The sequence below is a fragment of the Thunnus thynnus genome, chromosome 12 (assembly GCF_963924715.1).
Source record: "Thunnus thynnus chromosome 12, fThuThy2.1, whole genome shotgun sequence".
Classification (NCBI taxonomy): Eukaryota; Metazoa; Chordata; class Actinopteri; order Scombriformes; family Scombridae; genus Thunnus; species Thunnus thynnus.
Window position 1 is genome coordinate 18921003 of NC_089528.1, and position 20752 is coordinate 18941754.

The 20752-nt window shown below is 39.1% G+C and overlaps 2 protein-coding genes across 5 annotated transcripts; one reads left to right on the forward strand and one right to left on the reverse strand.

Annotated features, from left to right (window-relative positions):
• Positions 1-1214: 1214 nt before the first annotated feature.
• On the reverse strand, positions 1215-7524 carry abcb8 (ATP-binding cassette, sub-family B (MDR/TAP), member 8). 2 transcript variants are annotated; one of them, XM_067606094.1, is made up of 16 exons: positions 7425-7524; positions 5638-5968; positions 5372-5527; positions 4829-4923; positions 4574-4679; positions 4269-4430; positions 3674-3759; positions 3461-3558; positions 3259-3364; positions 3108-3141; positions 2881-3017; positions 2672-2766; positions 2443-2576; positions 2163-2310; positions 1828-2078; positions 1215-1609 (listed from the first exon to the last, which is right to left on the reverse strand). In XM_067606094.1, exons 1-16 carry the CDS (start codon positions 7433-7435, stop codon positions 1526-1528), a joined length of 2034 nt encoding a protein of 677 aa, XP_067462195.1. In that variant the 5' UTR covers positions 7436-7524; the 3' UTR covers positions 1215-1525. The 2 variants fall into 2 exon arrangements, with proteins under 2 accessions (XP_067462195.1, XP_067462194.1); XM_067606093.1 differs by lacking the exon at positions 7425-7524 and adding an exon at positions 7221-7418.
• Positions 7525-7703: 179 nt separating this feature from the next.
• atg9b (autophagy related 9B) lies at positions 7704-20750 on the forward strand. Of its 3 annotated transcripts, none has more exons than XM_067606090.1 (15): positions 7704-7956; positions 8202-8345; positions 9146-9189; positions 9516-9580; positions 10680-10850; positions 12671-12812; positions 13002-13750; positions 14126-14279; positions 14548-14727; positions 14896-15141; positions 15402-15640; positions 15769-15862; positions 16243-16327; positions 16988-17157; positions 17321-20750. In XM_067606090.1, exons 2-14 carry the CDS (start codon positions 8237-8239, stop codon positions 17137-17139), a joined length of 2430 nt encoding a protein of 809 aa, XP_067462191.1. In that variant the 5' UTR covers positions 7704-7956; positions 8202-8236; the 3' UTR covers positions 17140-17157; positions 17321-20750. The 3 variants fall into 3 exon arrangements, with proteins under 3 accessions (XP_067462191.1, XP_067462192.1, XP_067462193.1); XM_067606091.1 differs by having other exon boundaries at positions 8213-8345; XM_067606092.1 differs by having other exon boundaries at positions 8216-8345.
• The last annotated feature ends 2 nt before the right edge of the window (positions 20751-20752 follow it).

Below are 20752 nucleotides of genomic sequence, written 5' to 3' on the forward strand. Positions count from 1 at the left end.
GGGTAAACTGAGCCATTGACTCAACTTGCCCCAACATCACTGGCACGTTTTACCCCACAACCTTCATTTTGACAAAACTGTTTCACAGAGCAGCTCAGATCCACAGTTATGCTAAGTTTATGACCTTGTTTTATAGCTTACACTGACTTAAATTAACATGTAATAATGTCCAAAACTTATCTTTTTTAAGTAAGATACAAGACTGATAACTTTAGTAACATGATGAATTCACTTGGCATGACAAAAATCTTTTTTTTTTTTGCTCTGTTTTGCTGACCACTCTCTCCATGTGCTTGAGTCCAGGATGGATTGAGTAATGTGAACCATTCTTTCTTAATTTGTGGTCACATGATTTCTTTTGCTTATGATTACCGAGATAAAGGGGGTGACTCATTTTACCCACTGGCTCTATTTACCCCGTTCTCCCCTACAGTTGTAAGAGAGGTGTACAAGTGTTCATGAAAAAAAAAAACACATTAAATGTTTCTTAACTTGATTAACTTGATCGAGTTAACTTGATTGTTTGTAATCTTATCTCAAACTACAAATGGATTCTGCAAGGTAGTTGTCACGATGAACACCTTGATCAATTAAAAGCAAATGTAAAATCTATTTGTCTGAGCATTAAAATCTTTGCTATCCACTTGTTCATTTTGGTGAAATGAGCACATAATACAATAAAAAACCAGGGTGATGGTTGATATTGCCCACTGTCCATGACTTTGTCTTAGCACACATAAGAAGGATGAATAAAATAACGCCAGATCAAATTGCGACATCATACCCCAAACCAATATTTTGAGTATCAAACATTCACCATATGTAGGGTTGAAAGGTAGCTTGAAAAATGTTTTTTTTTTAACTTCATGAAGGACAGTGACTGGGGTAATCTTGAATCTGTGTCATAATAGATTAAAATGGTGACAAGTTAGTCAAAAGTTTTATCTTAGAGGTTAGTAAAAACGCAAATATAGAGTTAGGTGTCATCTTTAAATTCATTAACAGTCATAACCTATATAAGTGACTTTCCAAATCAACATTTAGCAAATACAGTAATCAGTTTAAAAATAGGTGATGGTGACAAAACACAAGAAATGACACTATCCATAAGGCATTGACAGTACTCCTCATAAAACACGTACCCTATTGTATTTGTAAACTAGTGTGAAGATCCTCTGCATTATGATCCATAAAAAGGAAAAAAAATCAGTACACTCATTGAAACACAATTTTATTTTATTCCTATCATATTATAATTTTTAATTTTATACAGAATAAATTATTTTATGAAATTTCCATTTCCGTTAAAGACTATACAGTAGTTTGGTTTGTTCACAGGCTGATCCAGTTGGTCCACTTATACATTTACATGAATGCATTTGAAAGTCTTTCATAAAATTAGACAGTGGGCTGGTAAATTTACATCACCTGTTTTATACAACTCATCTGTCTGCCTGAGCGTTCTCTATGCATTTAAAAATATTCTACTACTCATCGTAGATCTACAGAAAAGTTGTTGCAGTGGTCATTTCTTCCCCTCAGCTCTTTGCCTACGGATCAGATCAGAATAAAGTCCTCCTTTACTTAGCAGTTCCAAGTGAGTCCCAGCCTGAAAAGAAAAGAGGAAGCTATTAGATATAATTAAAACTTACATTGTCAGTACATTCATATGGAGGCATCCAATATATCTGTATAAATTACCGAACATTGAATGAAGTCAAATCTCTTCAGCGCCACCCTGAACTTACAATGTAGTCTAATAAATTAGCCAAGGCATTTAACAAGAGATAAGCGGCCTCCATTTCTCTAAACACTCTGCTACCTCACCTCCACAATGCGGCCATTGCTCATGACACAGATGAGGTCAGCGCCTTGAATGGTGCTCAGCCGGTGGGCGATGATGAGCACAGTGCGACCCCTTGTGGCCCTGTCCAGAGCTTCCTGCACCACGCGCTCTGATTCTGCATCCAAAGCGCTGGTCGCTTCATCCAGTACAAGGATGCTGGGGTTCTTAATCAAGGCGCGGGCGATGGCAATGCGCTGTTTCTGTCCACCTGATAACGTCACACCTCGCTCGCCTGGGTTTCGAATATATGAAGCTTAGTATTTAAAAGGCACATCATTTTTTAAATAGTAATAAGAGTCTTAATGAGAGCACATACCAACCACAGTGTTATAGCCATCTGGGAAATCTGTAATGAAGCGGTGAGCGTTAGCTTGCTTGGCTGCATTAATGACCTCCGCGTCAGTGGCTTCAGGCTTCCCAAAGCGGATGTTTTCAATGATAGATGATCCGAACAAAACTGGCTCCTGCAAAGAGTGGTGGAAGATACAGTGAAAACTGGACGGCAAATGGGAATAATTAACACGTTGACTGACACTGATTGATTATTTATATTCCTATTTAAAAATTGGGACATATTAACGATGAGCAATCTTTACCTGATCAATAAATCCGATAACTTGCCCCCTCAGCCAGGACAAGTCGAGCGTTCGAATGTCGAGTCCGTCCAACATGATGACACCACTGGTCGGGTCATAGAAACGCTCCAGTAAGGAGGCTACTGTGGACTTTCCTTCAAATTTATAAAATTAATTAATTTATAGGCTCACGGTTACATTGTTTTATTGTCACATGATTACAATCAGAATCATTAATGAAGAAAAATACCTCCTCCAGATTCTCCAACGATGGCGACAGTTTTGCAAGGTGGCAGCGTTAAGTTTAACTTCTTCAAGATCTGATGTTCAGGTCTTGTCGGATAGCTATAAATATACAAAAAAGAAATGACCACATACGTAGTTTCTTCTGATATTTATGTTCAGTTAATGTCTACTTTAGTGTTGCAATCTATTTTTGTTTTGAATTAAGATTCCAACCTGAACGAAATGTTCATAAAATCAACTCTTCCTGTCAGTGAATGGTAAGGAATGCGTCCTCCTCCAGCGAGTGGGATAGTAGGCTGCAAAGACAGGTATTCAAAAACACGGGCCCCGGAGCTTACTCCTCTCACCATCTGTAGAGAATATTTTGGACACAATGAGTCAACTGAAATGCCAACTCAATTGCTACACACAAAATATTTCTTTATATAATATTCACTCACCTGTCCAAAGAGGATAGAGATACTGGCCAAAGACCTAAGCATAAAGAAGATGTATTTGTTATACCCTAACATCAATTAAATCTATTATTTAACTTTATATGGTGATGCAGAGTTAACATTATTAATTGATGGGAGAAGTTGTGTCTTTTACCTCTGCACCGTTTGGGAAGCAACCAAGAAAGACATGAGGTCTCCAGGGGACATTTCATTGCTAGAAATTAAAGTCCCTCCTGCAAAAATAGTTCCCAGAACAATGCCTGTATCAATGATACACAACACAAACATGTTATCATACTGAACATCCTGATGTAACCATTTTCTCAACATTAGTTGCCTAAGTGAAATACACTCACAGTTCAGGGCAACGTTTGACAGTCCTTGGAAAATCGCTATTCCAGCACCAAGATTTTCATTCATTTCGCATGATTTGTCAACTTCATATGCATATAACCTGGGAAAGAGATTTTTGGAAATTAATACATATTATCTAACATATCTGATGTGACAGTACAGTGTCTTCTAAAAGTACTATGGCTATGAGTATATCATAATATACTATCACTGACTGTAGCTCCCGCTCCTCCATAGCAAAAGCTTTCACTGTCCGCACATTTCCAAGTGCCTCGTCTGCCACTCCTGTTGCTTTTGCCACCTTAAATTGAACACAAAGTTAAATGAACAGCAAATTAAACTTAATCTGTAAATAACAAAACAATAGCAACTCCAGTTTATCTCAGATTGTACATGCAATTAATAGCATTGTGTTGCTGTGTAATAACATACTTAAGCTTCATGGTAGCAGTGCAAACGTCTGCTCTCAAAACTGCCAGCAAGGGCAATTTTCTGTCTCTTCTGACAAATTGGGAGTGCTCATTTTCAGTCTGACATATCTTACAAAACAGGCATAGTTATGCTGTATCTTTCTGTTTCTATGTCAGCCCATGAAGTTATGCAAAACACAGATAGAGTCAAAAAGAAGTTGCGAAGAAACTTGGCATCTTAACATTGAGTTAACAGTAGTGAAAAGAGATCTATACTGTGTTTAGTAAGGAGGAAGTACAGTATGTCTGCCCTCTGTGATGAGTTTATTGTTGAAATTCATATTGCAATCAATCCTTTCAAAGATTCAGCGCTAAATGAAACTACTATATTTAGTCTCACCTGTTCTTGAGCCAAACGGGATAGTTTGCGAAGGAATGAGCCAAGGAAAGCCCCTGCTCCCACTAGACAGGGAATGACAACCACTGTCAAACCTGTGAGCTTAGGGGAGATGACATATAGAGACACAAAACATCCAACTGTCTGTGTCATACTCCTTAGACCCTGCAAAAAAGAGCAAAAAATGGGATTTAGAAGGACAAAACCAGCATATATTCCTCCATAACACACATATTATTGGTTATTTTGCAAAAAAATCAGCACTTTGATGCCATACTGTGACTGTTCAAACATGCATGTGGTTATACCTGAGAGATGACCAATTTAAAGGATGACTTGAACTCCTGAATGTCAGCAGTCAAGCGATTCACCAGCTGCCCAGTTTTATTGGCATCGTAGAAAGCCACATCTTGTCTGAGACAAAAAATAATAATGTTGACAGGACTCTTTGTTGGACTGCAGATGTGGTCCTTTCACAACAGTGGAGCATTAGCGTAAACATGACATCGTTGTGTCCTACATAGTGCATGTTCTGCTCTAAGTCAACACTACGGAATATGTACCTTAGTAAGGATGCAAAAAGGGTCTTCCTCATGTCAGCTGCCACTCTCTCTCCCACCCTTGACAGCAGGATGATGTAGCCGGTCGTCAGCAGGCCCTGCACAAAGGAGGTGATTAATGGCAAGTTTAATAGACCGTTTTCCAGGAAACAGCTGTGACATTTATATGTTTGCATGCATATTTTGTCAGAATGACAGTGAGTGGAACAGAGCATGCTGAAGGCTAATGAGCATCATAGCTCTAAGAAAAAATAGATTTCTTTAGAAATTAGAGATCTGCAAGCAGCTGCTGAATGAGTAGAATTATTGCAAGGAATATGTGTTCAAATAGGAGCATTTTATTATACAATGTAATAAAAGCATTAGACTGCAGAAAGACAGTGCCAAAAAATGTGTAGTTATACATCTTTGCAACTATGTTATAATTATATAAGAGATAGACCTATGCCAGAATAATTATCTCATCATAGGCTAATTGTTGTTGATTCTTGTGAAAAGCAATGACATGAAAAGTTGTGCTACTGCTTATGATATTTTTGGACTTACTTGGATGCCGTACAGTCCAAGCAATTTCAGGGCAGGAGCCCTCATTTCATGGACATAGTTCCCAGTATGTTCCCTGAGGTAGCGTGCCACAACATTCACCAGATCCCCAAGCATCAAGGGGATTTGAATATTCAAGATAGCGGCACCAAAAGCAAGCTAAAAAAAGAAAATGATCAATTTTAGTTGATCAGTGTCTTAAACATGTCACATTGCATTTTGTTTCAGAAACACTGACAGTATGTTTAAGTGAACTGATTCAGGCTTACCACCACAGCTCCAATGAGAGCAAGCAGCTGAGGTTTGACAAATTCCCACAAGATATGCCATTTGAAATCAGGCACAGGACTTTTGGCTTCAGCCTCCACTGGAGTGTTGTTATTCACAAATGCCTCGCAATAAGCTACATGGCAAAACAGACGTCCGGAGACAGTAAGTAGTGCAGGTCCCAGGATAAACTTCAGAGCCACTCCCGGGGGTTTAGATGTTCGGGTGGTGGACTGGCGGACGGCTCTCTGAGTAAGGCTCCAAATGCGACTGACAGCATTACCAGGTTTTTGTGAGGAGCTGTGTGCATTTGATCCCGGAGATGTATACAACCTGGATATGAAAAAGAACATTAATACACTTGGGCATGCAATAGCCTATCATGAAAATGTTATAAATCTAATGCAACAAAAGCAATGCCTCTAAGAACTCTACAGGTATCATAGCCAGGCAGGTTTTACACTTTAGACTGATCTAAATTAGGACTGCAACTAGCTATTATTATCATTATTAATCTGTTAATTATTTTCTCAATGAATCATTATTAATTAATTGTTTCTCAATTTTACACTGGAGTCGTACAAGAAAGCGGGGCCAGTATGAACAGTAAGAATGATGACAGCAACCAGTAAGTATTGTACTTTCATCAAAAACACTCTCTAGTTTCACATGATTTTAAAAGACTTCATTTATGTATTTGCAATCCCAATTGTAATTGCTTCTCTCAATGTGAAAATAATGTGTAATGTGTGTCTGTGAATAATCTGTGTGTCTGTCTATGTTTAAACTGTATTTATTCTTGCACACAGTTCTCTCTTGAAAAAGAGATCCTGATTTCAATGAGACTGCCTGTTTAAATAAAGGATTAAATAAAATTTTAAAAAGTAGTTGGTTTGGTCCAAAACCCAGTTATTCAATTTATAATGATGTAAAACACGGAAAAGTAGCAAATCCTCAAGTATGAAAAGCTGGAGCAAGCAAATGTTTGCCATTCATGCTTGAAAACAAAATTCACTGAATAAAACATTTCAGATGTTTTGTTTTCATTGTGAAGCCTGTATGTTGTTGTCTGATGCTGGATCTGTTTTACACACAGAACCTGAAGAAATATTTCATTTAAAAATGTATTTTTACAGTCTAGTCTCTATTCTATTTTAAGTTTGAGTTAGTCTAGTTAGTTAGTTATAGTTTAGTTTTGAATTGTATTTGTTTCTTTTACATGTCTCACTGTTTTTGTATTTTGATTTATGTTAAGTGCCTGCTGCAACACTTTAATTTCCCTTTGGGATTAATAAAGTATCTATAAAAACGACAAATTAATTGAAGCATGAAAATTGTTGATACATTTCCTGTCGCTCAACTGATCAATTAATCGACTGTTTCAACTCTAATCTGCATTGCACAACTCGAACAAACAGGTACATCTCACTGTACATATGAACACTGAAGTTAACCAGCTATGTCCAGACGTCCTGTCTAGGTCAGTAAAGTAGGCCGAAGCTTGTCAGTGTTAATCAACACATAATAACGTTTTAATAGGTCGGCTGTCATTAGCTAAGCTAGCTGCCGGGTGACTTTACCCTACCGTGAAAGTTTCCAGAAATCTGCTGTTTTATTGCATCTCGGGTAAAACGACAGTGACCGCACAGGTGCAGTAATGTTGGCTCTGCACCAAATTAACTGAAACATGTTTTTATGCTTGTTTCATGAATAACAGTTAGCTCTAAATAATCGTTTAAGCTCTGAAGTAATCCAAAGGTAACCTACAGACCGCCATATTGACACTAACCCAGAGTGCATTTCTGTGGCCACAGAGGACCTCAGCTTTATTTTCAACTGCGGCTTCAGGCCGCGGTGTGCTACTTTATTTTACAACAGGCCATAAACTGAAGACTTTTAAGTGATTTCATGCGGCATCCTGAAACAAAGAAGCGAAAAAAGTGGCTTTCTTTATGGAAAACTCGAAAAAACTACAATTGTGCCCCGGACGTGACGACGCGGCTAAAACCGAAGTGACGTCAATGACGTTTTGTTGACATTTGTTTGTGAAAGACAAAAACAGTGGACGCACACGGGAGAGTGTATTTTTGGAAACCTACTACCCGACCTCTGAGCAGACTGACGACCACCGCATCGTAATTACAACATATCTGTTCGTATTAAACGAGCTCTGGTCAAGATTTGGACTCTGAGCAAAGACGAAAAGCAGATCAACATCAGCAGATGGACGGACCAAGTCGGGAACAAAACAAACCGTGTCACCCTGACTACACGAGTGGCTGAATCATTCACAGGCTAGCCAGCCACCAGACAGCTGCCAGGTAGTTAGTTATCTTATATGCAGGTATATAGCATTCATTAATTATCTACGGGATATTCGTCTACTTAATTTCAAACTGCTTCGCATTTTTATTACGCGTTACCATGGCAGTGTAACGTCGTTAGACTAGCAGCTTAGCAGGCTAACGTTAGCTGTTGCTACCTATATTCGAACTGCTGTGGCTAGCTATAGGATGTAGCTGAGGTTGCAAGTCTGCTTTCGTTTTCACACGCTGTTTACTTCAAGTTGCTCGTCAGTAGGGAGTAAGAATGTGAAGCACAATGGCCAACCTTGAAGCTTACCAGGAGTATCAGAGAATTGAGGACTTTGAGGAGGACTCACCACCAGGGGAGGAGGATTTACTGGTGCATGTACCCGAAGGCCTGAAAGGTAAACATGTCATCATGACTTAGATAAGTTGAGTGTAAATTATCTTAAATAATATTAATCGCCAACTGCACTTTGACAGTCTTGTATTAGATTACACGACAGGTTCACAATTTTTCATGTTTGTCTTAAAACAACAGTCAGGTGCCTTAATGAACATTGAAATATGTTTTTCTGGCCATAATCATTCTCCTGTTCATACTGACCTTTAGAAGATCCCTACATAATGCACTTATAATGTAAGTGATGGAGGCCAAAATCCACAGTCCTCCCTCTGCGCAAAAATTAAGCTAATACGAAACTTCAGCTGTCTAAATTAGTCAAATCAAGTAGATATCTTTAAATATTTTAGTCTTTTTAGTGTCAAAGCCCCTCTTCTTGTTACTGTTCTTCCCCTGCAGCTCAACAGGGAAACGCTGTCCGAGGAAACACAAAGAGGGAATTTAATTTAAAAAGACTGTAAATGTGGCAGATATCTACTTGACATGACTAACCCAGACTGCTGAAGCCTCATATAAGCTTCAGATAAACTTTGAACAAAATGACTGTGTGGACACACTGTGGATTTTGGCCCCCATCACTTACATTGAAAGTGCATTTGGAGGGGATCTTTTAATAGCTAGTATGAAGTAAGGAATGATTAGGTGAGGAAAACCTCTTTCAATGTTCATGTGGACACCTGACTGTTGTTCAAAGAGAGAGAGTTGCCAGAGTTGAAGTACTGTGAAAAAGTGATGCATCTGGGTCAACATGTTTTGGGGTTTCCAGCTATCTCATGCTTTCCTTTACAATTTCTGTTCCAGACTCATGGCATCACATCAAGAACCTGGATAACTTCTTCACAAGAATATCCTTTTAAATTACAGGACAGTTTAATAGCAGGTTTCTGATAGTGTATTTTCATATGGCTGGCACCATGTCATGTTGATAATAAGAATTGGTTGAATTTTACAATGTCATTGCCTGATTGCCACATAATTTTTACAGTGTTACTAGAGGAAGCAATGGGAAAGTGAGTTTTCTAGTTGGATGTTTGTTATATTTGTGATATCTTGTGAAGCCTTGAAGATTGTCTATGTTTACTTATGGTACTTTCAGTGATGGCCCAAGGCTGTGTTTCATGTTTTCATTTAAAGCTTTTGCCGTTATGTTTTCCTTAACCAGACTGTCCACATCTACCATTTTCATCAAAAGAATGGATTTGCTTGTATGATGTTGACAGAGTTCTTTGAACTTGTGTAAGTATTAAGTATTAAAAAGTTTAAATGCCTGAAGAATACATCATAAGATGTAGCTATATGCTTTTAATTAAAAACTTGGGGTTGAGTTGAGTGTGCAGTTTGAACAGGAAGCTTGTTTTTTGTCAGACTTACAGTAAGCCTCATTTATGCCACCGGTAATTTTTCATGTTGTTGTGACAGCTAAGTGTGCCTCAGGCTTCAGTATGAGCAAGCTCAGCCAGATGATTTCAACAGCAGATGTACTTGAATCTCATGTGAAATAATTTCCCGAAACTGTGTCTACTAAACTGAACACAAAGATTTTTTTCATACTCTTTGTTTCAGCTTTTCTGTTGATGTGACTTAGTCTTTTAGTCTAAATCACCTCACCAGGCCAATGTGTCAGTGCAGTATGTTGTTTATTTTCAATTCCTGCTGCCTGAGATAATTTTTCTGCTGCTACCGTGCCAGTAGGCCATCTCTATTATTAGGTTCTGCTCTGGTGTTTGTCTGAATCTTGCCACAGTGTGCTCATTAACACAGCTTCCCTTAAACTATTAGTTGGAGGAAATCTGTCCACATAATGACAGCCCAAAACAAACCTCAGCATGACCACATATTTAATAATTGAAGTGCAGTTGATCTGTCTTAACCGCAATAAAACATTAATCCCTTCTCAGTATAGCCAGTATGTCAGATATTGGATTTTTGAGGCAGACAGTGATATTGATATTTGTGAGTTTTAGTCTGAGATTTATTCATTAATTTTAACGCTGACAAAGACACATATTGACCAAGACATTTTACAGTTGGAAAAATTGACTTGTCAGTGCTCTCTGGTGGACAAACTATCTAATGGAGACACTGTTTCCTCAAACAAAGTTTTCAATTTACTGATACTGATATATCTGCAATAAGCTAACAACATTGGAATATCTGCACATATGCTGACAAACTCGCTAACTAATTTTTAACTGCCAAGCTTGGTTTGGTTAGAATAAAATACAGTCACTTAGCTAAATATTATATACCAATATTGATATCTGTTGTTATAATTATGATTTGGGGTCTAAAGCTTAATCTCTCCTTATTTTCTTTTTTTCTCTCACCCTAATAGTCAGTTTTTGTTTGTTGTCACATTCACAACGTTCCTTGTCAACTGCGTGGAGTACGATGTCCTGTTTGCCAATCGAGTCGTCAATCACACCGGGCCGGGCCAGAATCCCTTGGACAGGAACAAGGTCACTCTTCCAGATGCCATCCTACCCAGCCAGCAGTGTACTCAGAGGTAATTGTGTTAAATATAGAAGTATGGAGAGCTTAGGTGTATGTAAAATTCTTTCTTTTCCTGTGGGGGGCAAAATGAATGGGACAGTCAAAGTGAATAATTAGAAAAGGCTGTACAGTCGCATAAAGTGATGTGCCTGTCTGCTCAGTTCAGCCAGTTCGATTAGATACTTTGTTCTCAAGTAGACATGGTCTAGGATATTATTAGAGCCCTTTTAGAGACAGGCCTTTAGAGGGATTTAATTTGTCTGGCGTAATACAGTTGTAATCAGACTCTCAGTCTTCATTTCTTATAGGATGGTGTCAGATGGTCTCAGACTGCAAGATATGGTCACTGGGTAGGAATATGGAGTAATAGCGTATTTAGCTGTACCCTGTGGATCTCTTGCTTTACCGTAGAAAATTATGAGAACTCACTCGTATTTCTAATGCTAAACAATGACTCTTTAAGCTCTTTTATTAACAGTTAGCTTTCTAAAGCAGTGACTTAATCAGAAATAGTCTTTTCACTACCCCGTATGAGATTATGAACACTCAACCACAGTTTTACTGGCAGACCTTAGTATCCATCGCTTGATTTTACTCTTAAGACATTGTCCCAAATGAGGCAACTTTTATACACATCCATGTGATCCAATTATTATATTTTGTGTCATGCATTTTCCTTTTGAAGGCATCTGCCAAATTACAGTTATTCGTGTTGAACAAAAGTCTTAATGGCAGTGACAGATTACCAGGACAGCCAGCATTAAAGGTCAGATTTGTTTTTAAAACAGGCCTATTAATAGGGAACACAGTGTTAAATTATATTGTTTGATCAAATCCAATTTTTATTTTAAGGTCTCTTGGATTTGAAGTGAAAGTGACGTTTGTTCATACTCAGTTTTGCTGTTCATTTCAGCTTGAGATCGGCAGCTTCAAGTTGCAACATTCCTGCAACTGATGATTACGAGGAAGAAAGTATTTGTGCACTGTGTTCACACTGGCTTTAGGGAACAGGGTAATGTAATTGATAGCTTCAGTGAGGTAAAACTGGCCGGCTGAGATACTGACAATTCAGCTGGGCAAGCAAGCTGACAACCACATGACACCTCACTAGCAGGCTGCAAGGAACAGACCCCACCCCCCAAACCCAGTGTTGTCATGTTTTTTTCCACGATGCAGCCTAACCTCTGCTTGTTTTCTCCAGCTAGTCTAATAGGCCTCTCATCAATTTGTTCCTGATTCTGACTGTGGCTCAATAGTCATTTATATCAAAGCCAATGACGCACAACTGCTTGGCATTCCAATTTGGGAACATCATGTCCCACTATTTGGATCCTCACTGCCCTCTCTGATTTCCCTTTTAAAGCCAGACATTTGTATTAAACATTCTGATATTTTATCTATAAGTATCCAATAATTTCTCTGATATTGACTGATGTGTGTTTTTGAAGTGTACGTTACCGTGTTCTGAGTTGTGATTTGGAATACTGGGAAGCTTCCTTAATTATAGAATGAAGTAAGCAGGTTACCCAACCCGTTACATGTAAACAGGGGCTCAGTGTCAGTTTAATAGATGGCAACATACACAGAGCAACACTTCTCATCTGTTTATCATGATTTAAGTTACATACTGAGTAAAGGGTCAGTTTTCAATGTCATAACAGCAGCAGGTGGTATCATATTTTGGCTGTTGAATATCCACTTTAGAAACATGTTATTTTGTTGTAATGGTGGATCTGAAATTTCAGCATAGCTTCCTGTTTTTACCACTTTGTCAGATAATGAAAGGCTTTTCTTTGTGGGCTATCTCTTCATCCCCTTTGTTTTTTGATTCAGGATCCAGGAAAACAGCTGGATTATATTCCTTCTCATCATGGCAGCCATCTTCTGGGTCTATCGACTCATTAAAGTCTTTTGCAATGTTCTGAGCTATTGGGAGATCAGGCAGTTCTACATCAAAGCGCTGAAGATCAGAATGGTAAGTGCTACACCTGGATGCCTTTCATCAAAATGTTCCACAGCAGTAGGTCACTTCTGCTCGTCATTATGAAGACATAAAATGACAATTACCACACTAAAAATGATGAGCGTTACCAGTTTGAGTTGTGGCGTCACACATTGCCTCTGTGTTAGTCAGTTTAATCACTCTGTTGTCTCCTTGTCCCAGGATGAACTATGCAACTTCACATGGCAGGAAGTGCAGGACCGGCTCATCAGCCTGCAGCGCGAACAGCAAATGTGCATACACAAGAAAGAGCTGACAGAACTCGACATCTATCACCGCATCCTGAGATTCAAGAACTACATGGTGGCCATGATAAACAAATCACTCCTACCAGTGCAGCTGCAGCTCCCCCTGCTGGGCAATGTGGTATTCCTCACACAAGGCCTGAAGTACAACTTTGAGCTCATACTATTCTGGGGTCCTGGCTCTCTGTTTCAGAATAAATGGAACCTGCACCCCAAGTACAAGCGCATTGGAAACCGCCTAGAGCTCGCCCAGCAGCTTAGTAGAGTCATCCTGCTGATGGGTTTGGCCAATTTGCTGCTGTGTCCCTTCATCCTGGTGTGGCAAGTGCTGTATGCTTTTTTCAGCTACACTGAAGTGATCCGCAGAGAGCCCGGGAGCCTGGGTGCCCGACGTTGGTCCCTGTACGGTCGTTTATACCTGCGTCACTTCAATGAGCTGGACCATGAGCTGCATGGACGCTTAGGCCGCGGCTACAAGCCCACTTCCAAATACATGAACTCCTTTACATCACCCCTGCTGACTGTGCTTGCTAAAAACATTGCCTTCTTCTCTGGCTCGGTGTTGGCTGTGCTCATTGCACTGACAGTCTATGATGAGGACGTTCTGACAGTACAGCACATTCTGACCCTTATCACTGTGCTGGGGGTGGTTATTACTATCACCAGGTGGGTTTTCAGAGACAGGTTGTTTTTTTTTCCCCTGCATCTATTGCAGGATCACTCCCAGTAGGTGAAGCACTGAAGGAAGTTTTTATTGTTACTCATGTCATTTATATCATTATATACAGACAACTGTATATCATAATATAATTTGCAGGTTTTTTTGTTGAGCAATTCATTTTTTTTTCATAGTCATCTTGCACATTGCTTTCTTAATGTGAGGAAACTTTAAAAGCATCCTTGTTCCCTAATCAGTCACAGGCTTTCAGTCAAAAATCAAACATTACCTTATTAAAGAATCTTCTTTTCTTGATTTACTTATCTCACGAGTACAGGGGTACTGTTTAAAATATGCCATATTCTGAATTTGTCCAACACCAGGTCCTTCATCCCAGATGAGCATATGGTGTGGTGTCCAGAACAGCTGCTGCAGTGCATGCTGGCACACATTCACTACATGCCAGACCACTGGAGGGGCAATGCTAACAAGAGCGAGACCCGTGACGAGGTGGCACAGCTGTTCCAGTACAAAGCGGTGAGGAAGGCAGAACCTCAATGGATAGGCAGGCGCAAATTTGTCCCACTCAAACTAAAATAATGCATGAGTTTTGGTTGCGATTGAATGATGGAGTTTTTAATGTAGCACCTGGTCAATGCCAAGCTTGGATTTATTGATGTAATGCCCTTTAATTCATGGTAAATGAATTAAAGATTAAGTATATTTTGGGAACACTGATTGCACATTGATCTACATTAGAATCTGAGAATGTAATAAACATCTTCTGGAATATCTTCCAAATCAGGTGTTCATCTTGGAGGAGTTGCTCAGTCCTATCGTCACACCCTTCATTCTCATCTTCCTTCTGAGGAACAAGTCTCTAGAGATCATTGACTTCTTCAGGAGTTTCACTGTGGAGGTTGTTGGAGTTGGAGACATCTGTTCCTTTGCGCAGATGGACATCAGACGCCATGGAAACCCAACAGTAAGGATAATTTTGCCTTACACAGAATTCAAGCTAGCCCACTCATTGGCTTTTATGAAGCTGAGGGGAGTCTGACCCCACATGAGCTGAGGTCTCAGTAAATGTTTTCTTTATTGTTGTGATGCTGTTATTTCTTGAATTGAAATGTATCCTCTGATGTTTTTGCAGTGGATGTCAGAGGGCCAGACAGAGGCCTCCATATACCAACAGGCCGAGAATGGCAAGACAGAGTTGTCCCTCATGCATTTCACCATTAAGAACCCACGCTGGCAGCCGCCACAGGAGAGCTCAGTGTTCATCAGCCATCTGAAGGAGAAGGTGCATCACGATGCACAAGGTGGCCCCTCCACCCAGCTGCTGCTCTCTGAGGCTCCTCTCTGCACTTCACTGCAGTCCAACGAGTCTGGCACTGGGGTAAGAAACCCTGAGGACCCTGTTGATCTTACCATTAGCCTTACATGCGCCATAGAGATTTTGTATGCTAATGTGGTCACATTATATTTTAATCAAATTTGAACTGATGTAACAATACATTTCATGATTTGATGAATTTAGTTCAACAATGTTTTTTCCCCAAAAGGCATTGTGTCACAACTTTTGTTTTGCACTCAGTAAATTTTGCTAAACCTATGTAAATGTATTCATCCAGTGGCTCTGATGTGTGTTGTTTCCAGCCTGATAATCTGTTGGCCAGTGTCCTGGCCCACCCCATTCTAACTGCATCTGGACTACAAGGGCGAGATCATCGCTTCATCCCGCCAAGCACCGCTGCTTCTGCTGCTGCCAGTGTCCTGGCCTCTTTATCCACCTCCCAGCTCACACATGCCAGCCGCGGCCGCTCTCACGGCCTCCTGCCCTCCTCCGTCCATCCTGAGAGCACCATGTACCGCAGCGATCGCACCGTCATGGACAGGTGTTCGCAAGACATTTCATTTTCTATTGCATTATTTACGTAATGCAAATTGATTAATGCACGGTGAAACTGATTAATACATGCAAAGACTTCAGCTTTGATTAACATGTTTTTCATGTGTTTTTCAGTATGTCTATCAGTGACTCTCGCATTCGGAGCAATGCGCTGCACTCAGAGTTTGCCTCAGCAGAGATGAGCCTCCACGCTATCTACATGCATGAGGTAATTTTCTGACAATGAACAGTGGCCTCCAGGTGCTATTGTTGACTCTATACCTCTTCCCTTTCATCTGTTGTGTACCTGGATTTTTGAAGCGATACGCAACTTAAAATTTATCTTCTGAAATTTTAAAAGGTGGCTGTAAAAAATTTGTTGTTTTGTCCATCATGGAGCACAGAGGCTGCAGTCAGCTTCATTTAAGTTGGTAGCAAAGAATTTCACTAGTGACCTGTTTTTATGGTGAAAAAACCCCCATCCACTTTCATGTCTACTAGGGGTAAATATCTGCTACTCAAAACATAGATTTTGGGTGGAGTATCACTTTTGAAGATTCTTTGTAGACCGCAGTTCTGCTGTATAGTGACAACTGCTTGTCTCTCTAGCTCCACCAGCAGAGCTCCCACCCGCAGAGACCTTCGGGGCAGTGGCAGAACCCGGTGCCATTGAGAGATCTACACGCAAGCACTGGTAAATTAAATATTGATTATGAAGAACTTTCAGATTTTGGTGTAGATCGACTGTCACTGAATTTTTCTGTTTGTGAAGGCTAAATGACTTTTCCGCCCACGTTAATTTATATTTTTGATATTAACATAACATCAAATGACTCTGTGTAATGTGGAAGGAATTGATCATAGTGCAGCGCCTGTTTTAAAATTATTACACACTCCGGTCAGATATCCAACTGCAAATTAAGCAGAACCTTAAAGGACAATGACTTTAGATCACATTAGAATAGATTTTAGGAGCAATCATATCTTCTTTTTGTTTTGGTACTGATAATTTATGGGAAACTGCAACATCATTGAGGTAACAATAAAGCAAATATGAAGTTCACTGTAAATTCATAGAGGTTTTTAAGTCCCTGCAAACTGATTTTCCAACTGTGAAATAAATGGAGATTAGTGGCTGCCATAAAGGTGGAAAAACACCTTACAGGCATGCTGCTATGTTTAACATTCACAGATCTTTGAATGTATTGAAGGTGTGTAAACATATTATAGAGTAGATAATCTCAGTGAAAGCTGTGAATCGCTGAGCATTTAGTCTGCAAAGGTGTGGAAAAGTGTTGGGTATTGTATCAATCATTTGTATTAACTAGACTGTACTCTTACTCACTCACATTAGGTTTCCAGGCACATAGTAGCCTTGGTTCCACAATTTCCATGCCCCATCCTGTGCACCTTGGTGGCTGGCAAGAGGAGGAGGAGGAGGATGAAGAAGATCAGGAGATTAACAGTGGATCTACTCCAAAACAGGGCACCAGGAGTAGTTGTTGAAGTGCCTTTTGTCATCAGGTATATGCTCACTTTTGAGCTCTGTAAGATGACACTATGATCTTTACTTTGTGGTTCTATATTCTGTGACTGATTTATTTGTTGATCCTAACAACAAATGGCCTTTTATCCTACAAAAGGATACAGCGCCATGATAATTTCTCTTCTCTTTTTTGTTTTATAGTGTTTACATTTTACTTTCTTCAATGAACATTGTGGCCTTAGATGATCTTCATGGAGAATTTAGCATGGACCTTTAAAACATCATTCAGCGTTTGTTGTAAGAGGGGCTCATTGAATAACCACTGTCTCTGCACCTCCACGCCTCATCCTGTCACACCAGGCAGACTATGGCATCAGGGAAACCATATGTCTTCCGTCCGTTTCATCACGATTTTTGTCATATAAACATGTACAGACAAACTGCGTATAAAGTGACAGAGAGACAATATAGTGTATTCATAGGATCACTGTGTGATGGTGAGTGTGGTCAATTTTATTGTGGAACGCAAAAGGCTCATAGTGACTTTAATTCAAGTATTTGTACATCACAAGGTTTTACAGTCTTAATTGTAGTTTTTGACATAAAGGTGTCCTGATCTGTGCTACAAAGACTGTAAGCTGTATCATAGCTGCCTGAACAAATTGTGATCATCTGAAAAAATTAATTCAATATTTCAACTCGTGCTGTTTGACCCTTGTGATTTGTAAATACACTTTTGCGTCTTACTCCTCCTTGAAAAGTCCACATTTTTACTACCAGATCTAATCCTTGAAAAATATACCAAGTATTACTATGATAAGGAGCTAAGTGTACAGTAGCCGTACTAAAACACCATGTGTACCTGGAAAAAGCCCCATTGGGCTTGATAAACTAGGCATACACATGCTTTGATGCTGCTGTCTGTGTTTAGTGGTCCTAAATACAGATTTTGTTCAGTATTAATATTTCTACAGCTCATGTATCAAGACCTTTGCCAATCCTTAAAAAACAGGATTGAAATCATGGATCAGAATGCACTTGGCATCAAATCCCAATGCAGATAGAAGATGTATTTTAATTCTATTAAAGCTAGACACAGAGTCAGCTTTATGCCTTAACACTTATGTATTTAAATCCTAGTTTTCCGTATTACCTCAGTGGCAGTGACGAAAACCTAATTTTCCAATGAGTACCTCTGCAGTTCATTTACTCTTGTATAAATAGAAATATATTTGAGTTTTTCTCATCATACAGATGCATCTTTTAACTGCATTTTGATTTTGATGGCAGGTGTAAATGGAATCCATTTCACTTTCTGCTTTTATTCTTTGCCCAGCAAATGTTTTGAGTCAAGCATTGATGTCCCAGAAATAGTCAAGAGGAATCTTTTCTTTTTTTCTTTTTCTTTTTCCTTTTTTAGAACAAAACAGGGTGGTATTGCTTTTACAAATCTTGGTTGTGTGCACTAATTTTGCACCTTTTTTTTTTACAAATGTTCACATGAACATGGAATTCCATCATAAGGGCTGACTTCAAAGTGTGCACAGTTGAATCTGAAGCTTTAGGTTTGAAGATTTTTTGACAGATTCTCTCAGTGTTGGCGTTATACTTTCAAAGTATGAGTGTGAGAAGAAAAAAGGCTTGCCACAGTCAGAATCATTGATTAGCTTTAGGTTTATTTATTACCTGTTTCCCCCTCAGATATTTAATTGATATATGTGTATTATTTATTTGAAAAAAAAAAAAATCATTTATTTAGATTTGTCACTAAAGTTTATATTCTCGTTGATAAAAGAAATGGCATGTCCCCCCCCCCAAATTTAAAAGAAGTTCAAAAAATGATTTTGGTATAATGCTTTTATTAATGCAAAAATAACATGCCCAGCTGCATGATATTGAATGTGATTTACACTTTAAATAAACTGGGACTATATCTGCTTGTTGATGTGGTGCGCAAAATACTGCTCTACACATTTTTCTACTTCATTCTGCACACAGGAGTAGGCATGGGACGATATGAAAATGTTGCGATTATCCTGGCCAAAATAACTGTGATTCATGGTGTTATCCTGATAAACATCAAAATATGCTTAAAACTCTAAAAATGGCACTAAAACATACTGGAATCACTTTACCTTACATTTTCTTAAGATACAAATATTTCCAGAATGACTGGAAAGATGTGGGCTCCCCCTTGTGGTAATTCAAAATAAATCAGGAAATCAACATAGGACTGTATGTTAGTGAGCTATACAGCTTTTTCAGGTCACTCGTGAGGATATACACGATTATCCTGATAATGGAAATTCACCATGATCAGCTTATCGTGTTTTTTAATCACGATCTGCAATAAAATCTTTTATCGTCCCATCCCTACACAGGACATGATAGTAAACTAGTTCTCACTTCACTAATGCAACACTTTAGAGCTTACAGATACGTCTTTGCCCTCTCGTGTGTTTAAAACTTGTTCCACTTTCTTTGTGAGTGTGTATGTGGAGGGACTGCTGATCTTGACACCTGCATAATTATGCTAACATGAACTCAGAATTTTGCACTGACAGAAAACAAGCTGTTTTTCTTTTTAAAAAAAAAAAAAAAGTACATGTACAGTACTTGCAACAGTCACATTTTAGAAAGGGCAGGTCTCAAAGGGACACCGAGTCAATCTCCATCCTGAGTGACCTCTTCTCATTGTTTGTATATAAGCATAGCATCAGCACGTATTGTATTGTCTTTGTCCACAGCAGACCATCTGGAAGCACTGTGGCCGATCATGCAAGGCTGTTCTTACCTCTGGTCAGTAAAAGCTCGCCCTGTAGGGGACGACGTGTGTTTTATGTCACACTGTTAAATTTGCTAACATGGGTATTGTGGTCACTGTTCGTTTGTGGTACATCTTAACATGCAGTGAGTTTTATGTTGTAGAGACACTGGAGCTCAGCTTTGTGTACAGAGTTGATTTCTCCACATTCACACCTCACTGTTGTCTTTGTCATTTTATTTTAAGCAGTGCCTTAGTATTAAGGATTAGTATTTGTTCTTTGTAGAAGTCATCTTATGTAAACCATCAAATTTACTTTTAACAGGTTTAGCAGCACGTTATGTACAGTATTTTTTTTTTTTTTTGGCAAGTCATTGTGTATAGCATCAAGTATGAAGTGAAGATGTGGATGTGGCTTGTAAGATGAGTTGCAAACAGATTTTGAGCCCCTGTGTCAGTCTGTTGCATCTGACAGCGCACTCCTTATCATGGTGTCTAAACTTGCACTGTCTTTAAAATCCTAAAGAGGCAGGAGTACAGTATGCCTTGTTATTGGCAGTGTCATCATGGCCAATTATCTCACCATACTATGGTTTCATATCCACTATACACCAGTCTAAGTATCACAGTGACTGGAACAAGGTGCTAAGTTTTCATCCTGAAATGTTGAATATGTTTTAAGATATGTTTTTTTTTTCTTGCTTGTTCTGTTACATAGGTTTGTCTGTTTGTTTTGTTCTGTAAATTAAGAAACACTAGCTGAAAAATGAAACATGCCAAAAGAACTTGTTTTCGGCACAGCTTTACAATACACGTGTTGTTTTCTGTGAGTGAGTAGAGAGGCAAATAAATCTTATTTTGAGTGTATT

Coding starts and splice junctions, on each gene's coding strand:
- abcb8 (XM_067606093.1), bottom strand. CDS start 7,324: ATGTTTCAGTTAATTTGGTGCAGAGCCAACATTACTGCACCTGTGCGG. Junction 4,924..5,371: donor TTGGACTGTACGGCATCCAA/GTAAGTCCAAAA, acceptor TCCTTTGTGCAG/GGCCTGCTGACGACCGGCTA. Junction 3,760..4,268: donor CCCGTTTGGCTCAAGAACAG/GTGAGACTAAAT, acceptor GTTCAATTTAAG/GTGGCAAAAGCAACAGGAGT.
- atg9b (XM_067606090.1), top strand. CDS start 8,237: ATGGCCAACCTTGAAGCTTACCAGGAGTATCAGAGAATTGAGGACTTT. Junction 15,142..15,401: donor CCAACGAGTCTGGCACTGGG/GTAAGAAACCCT, acceptor TGTTGTTTCCAG/CCTGATAATCTGTTGGCCAG. Junction 16,328..16,987: donor AGATCTACACGCAAGCACTG/GTAAATTAAATA, acceptor CACTCACATTAG/GTTTCCAGGCACATAGTAGC.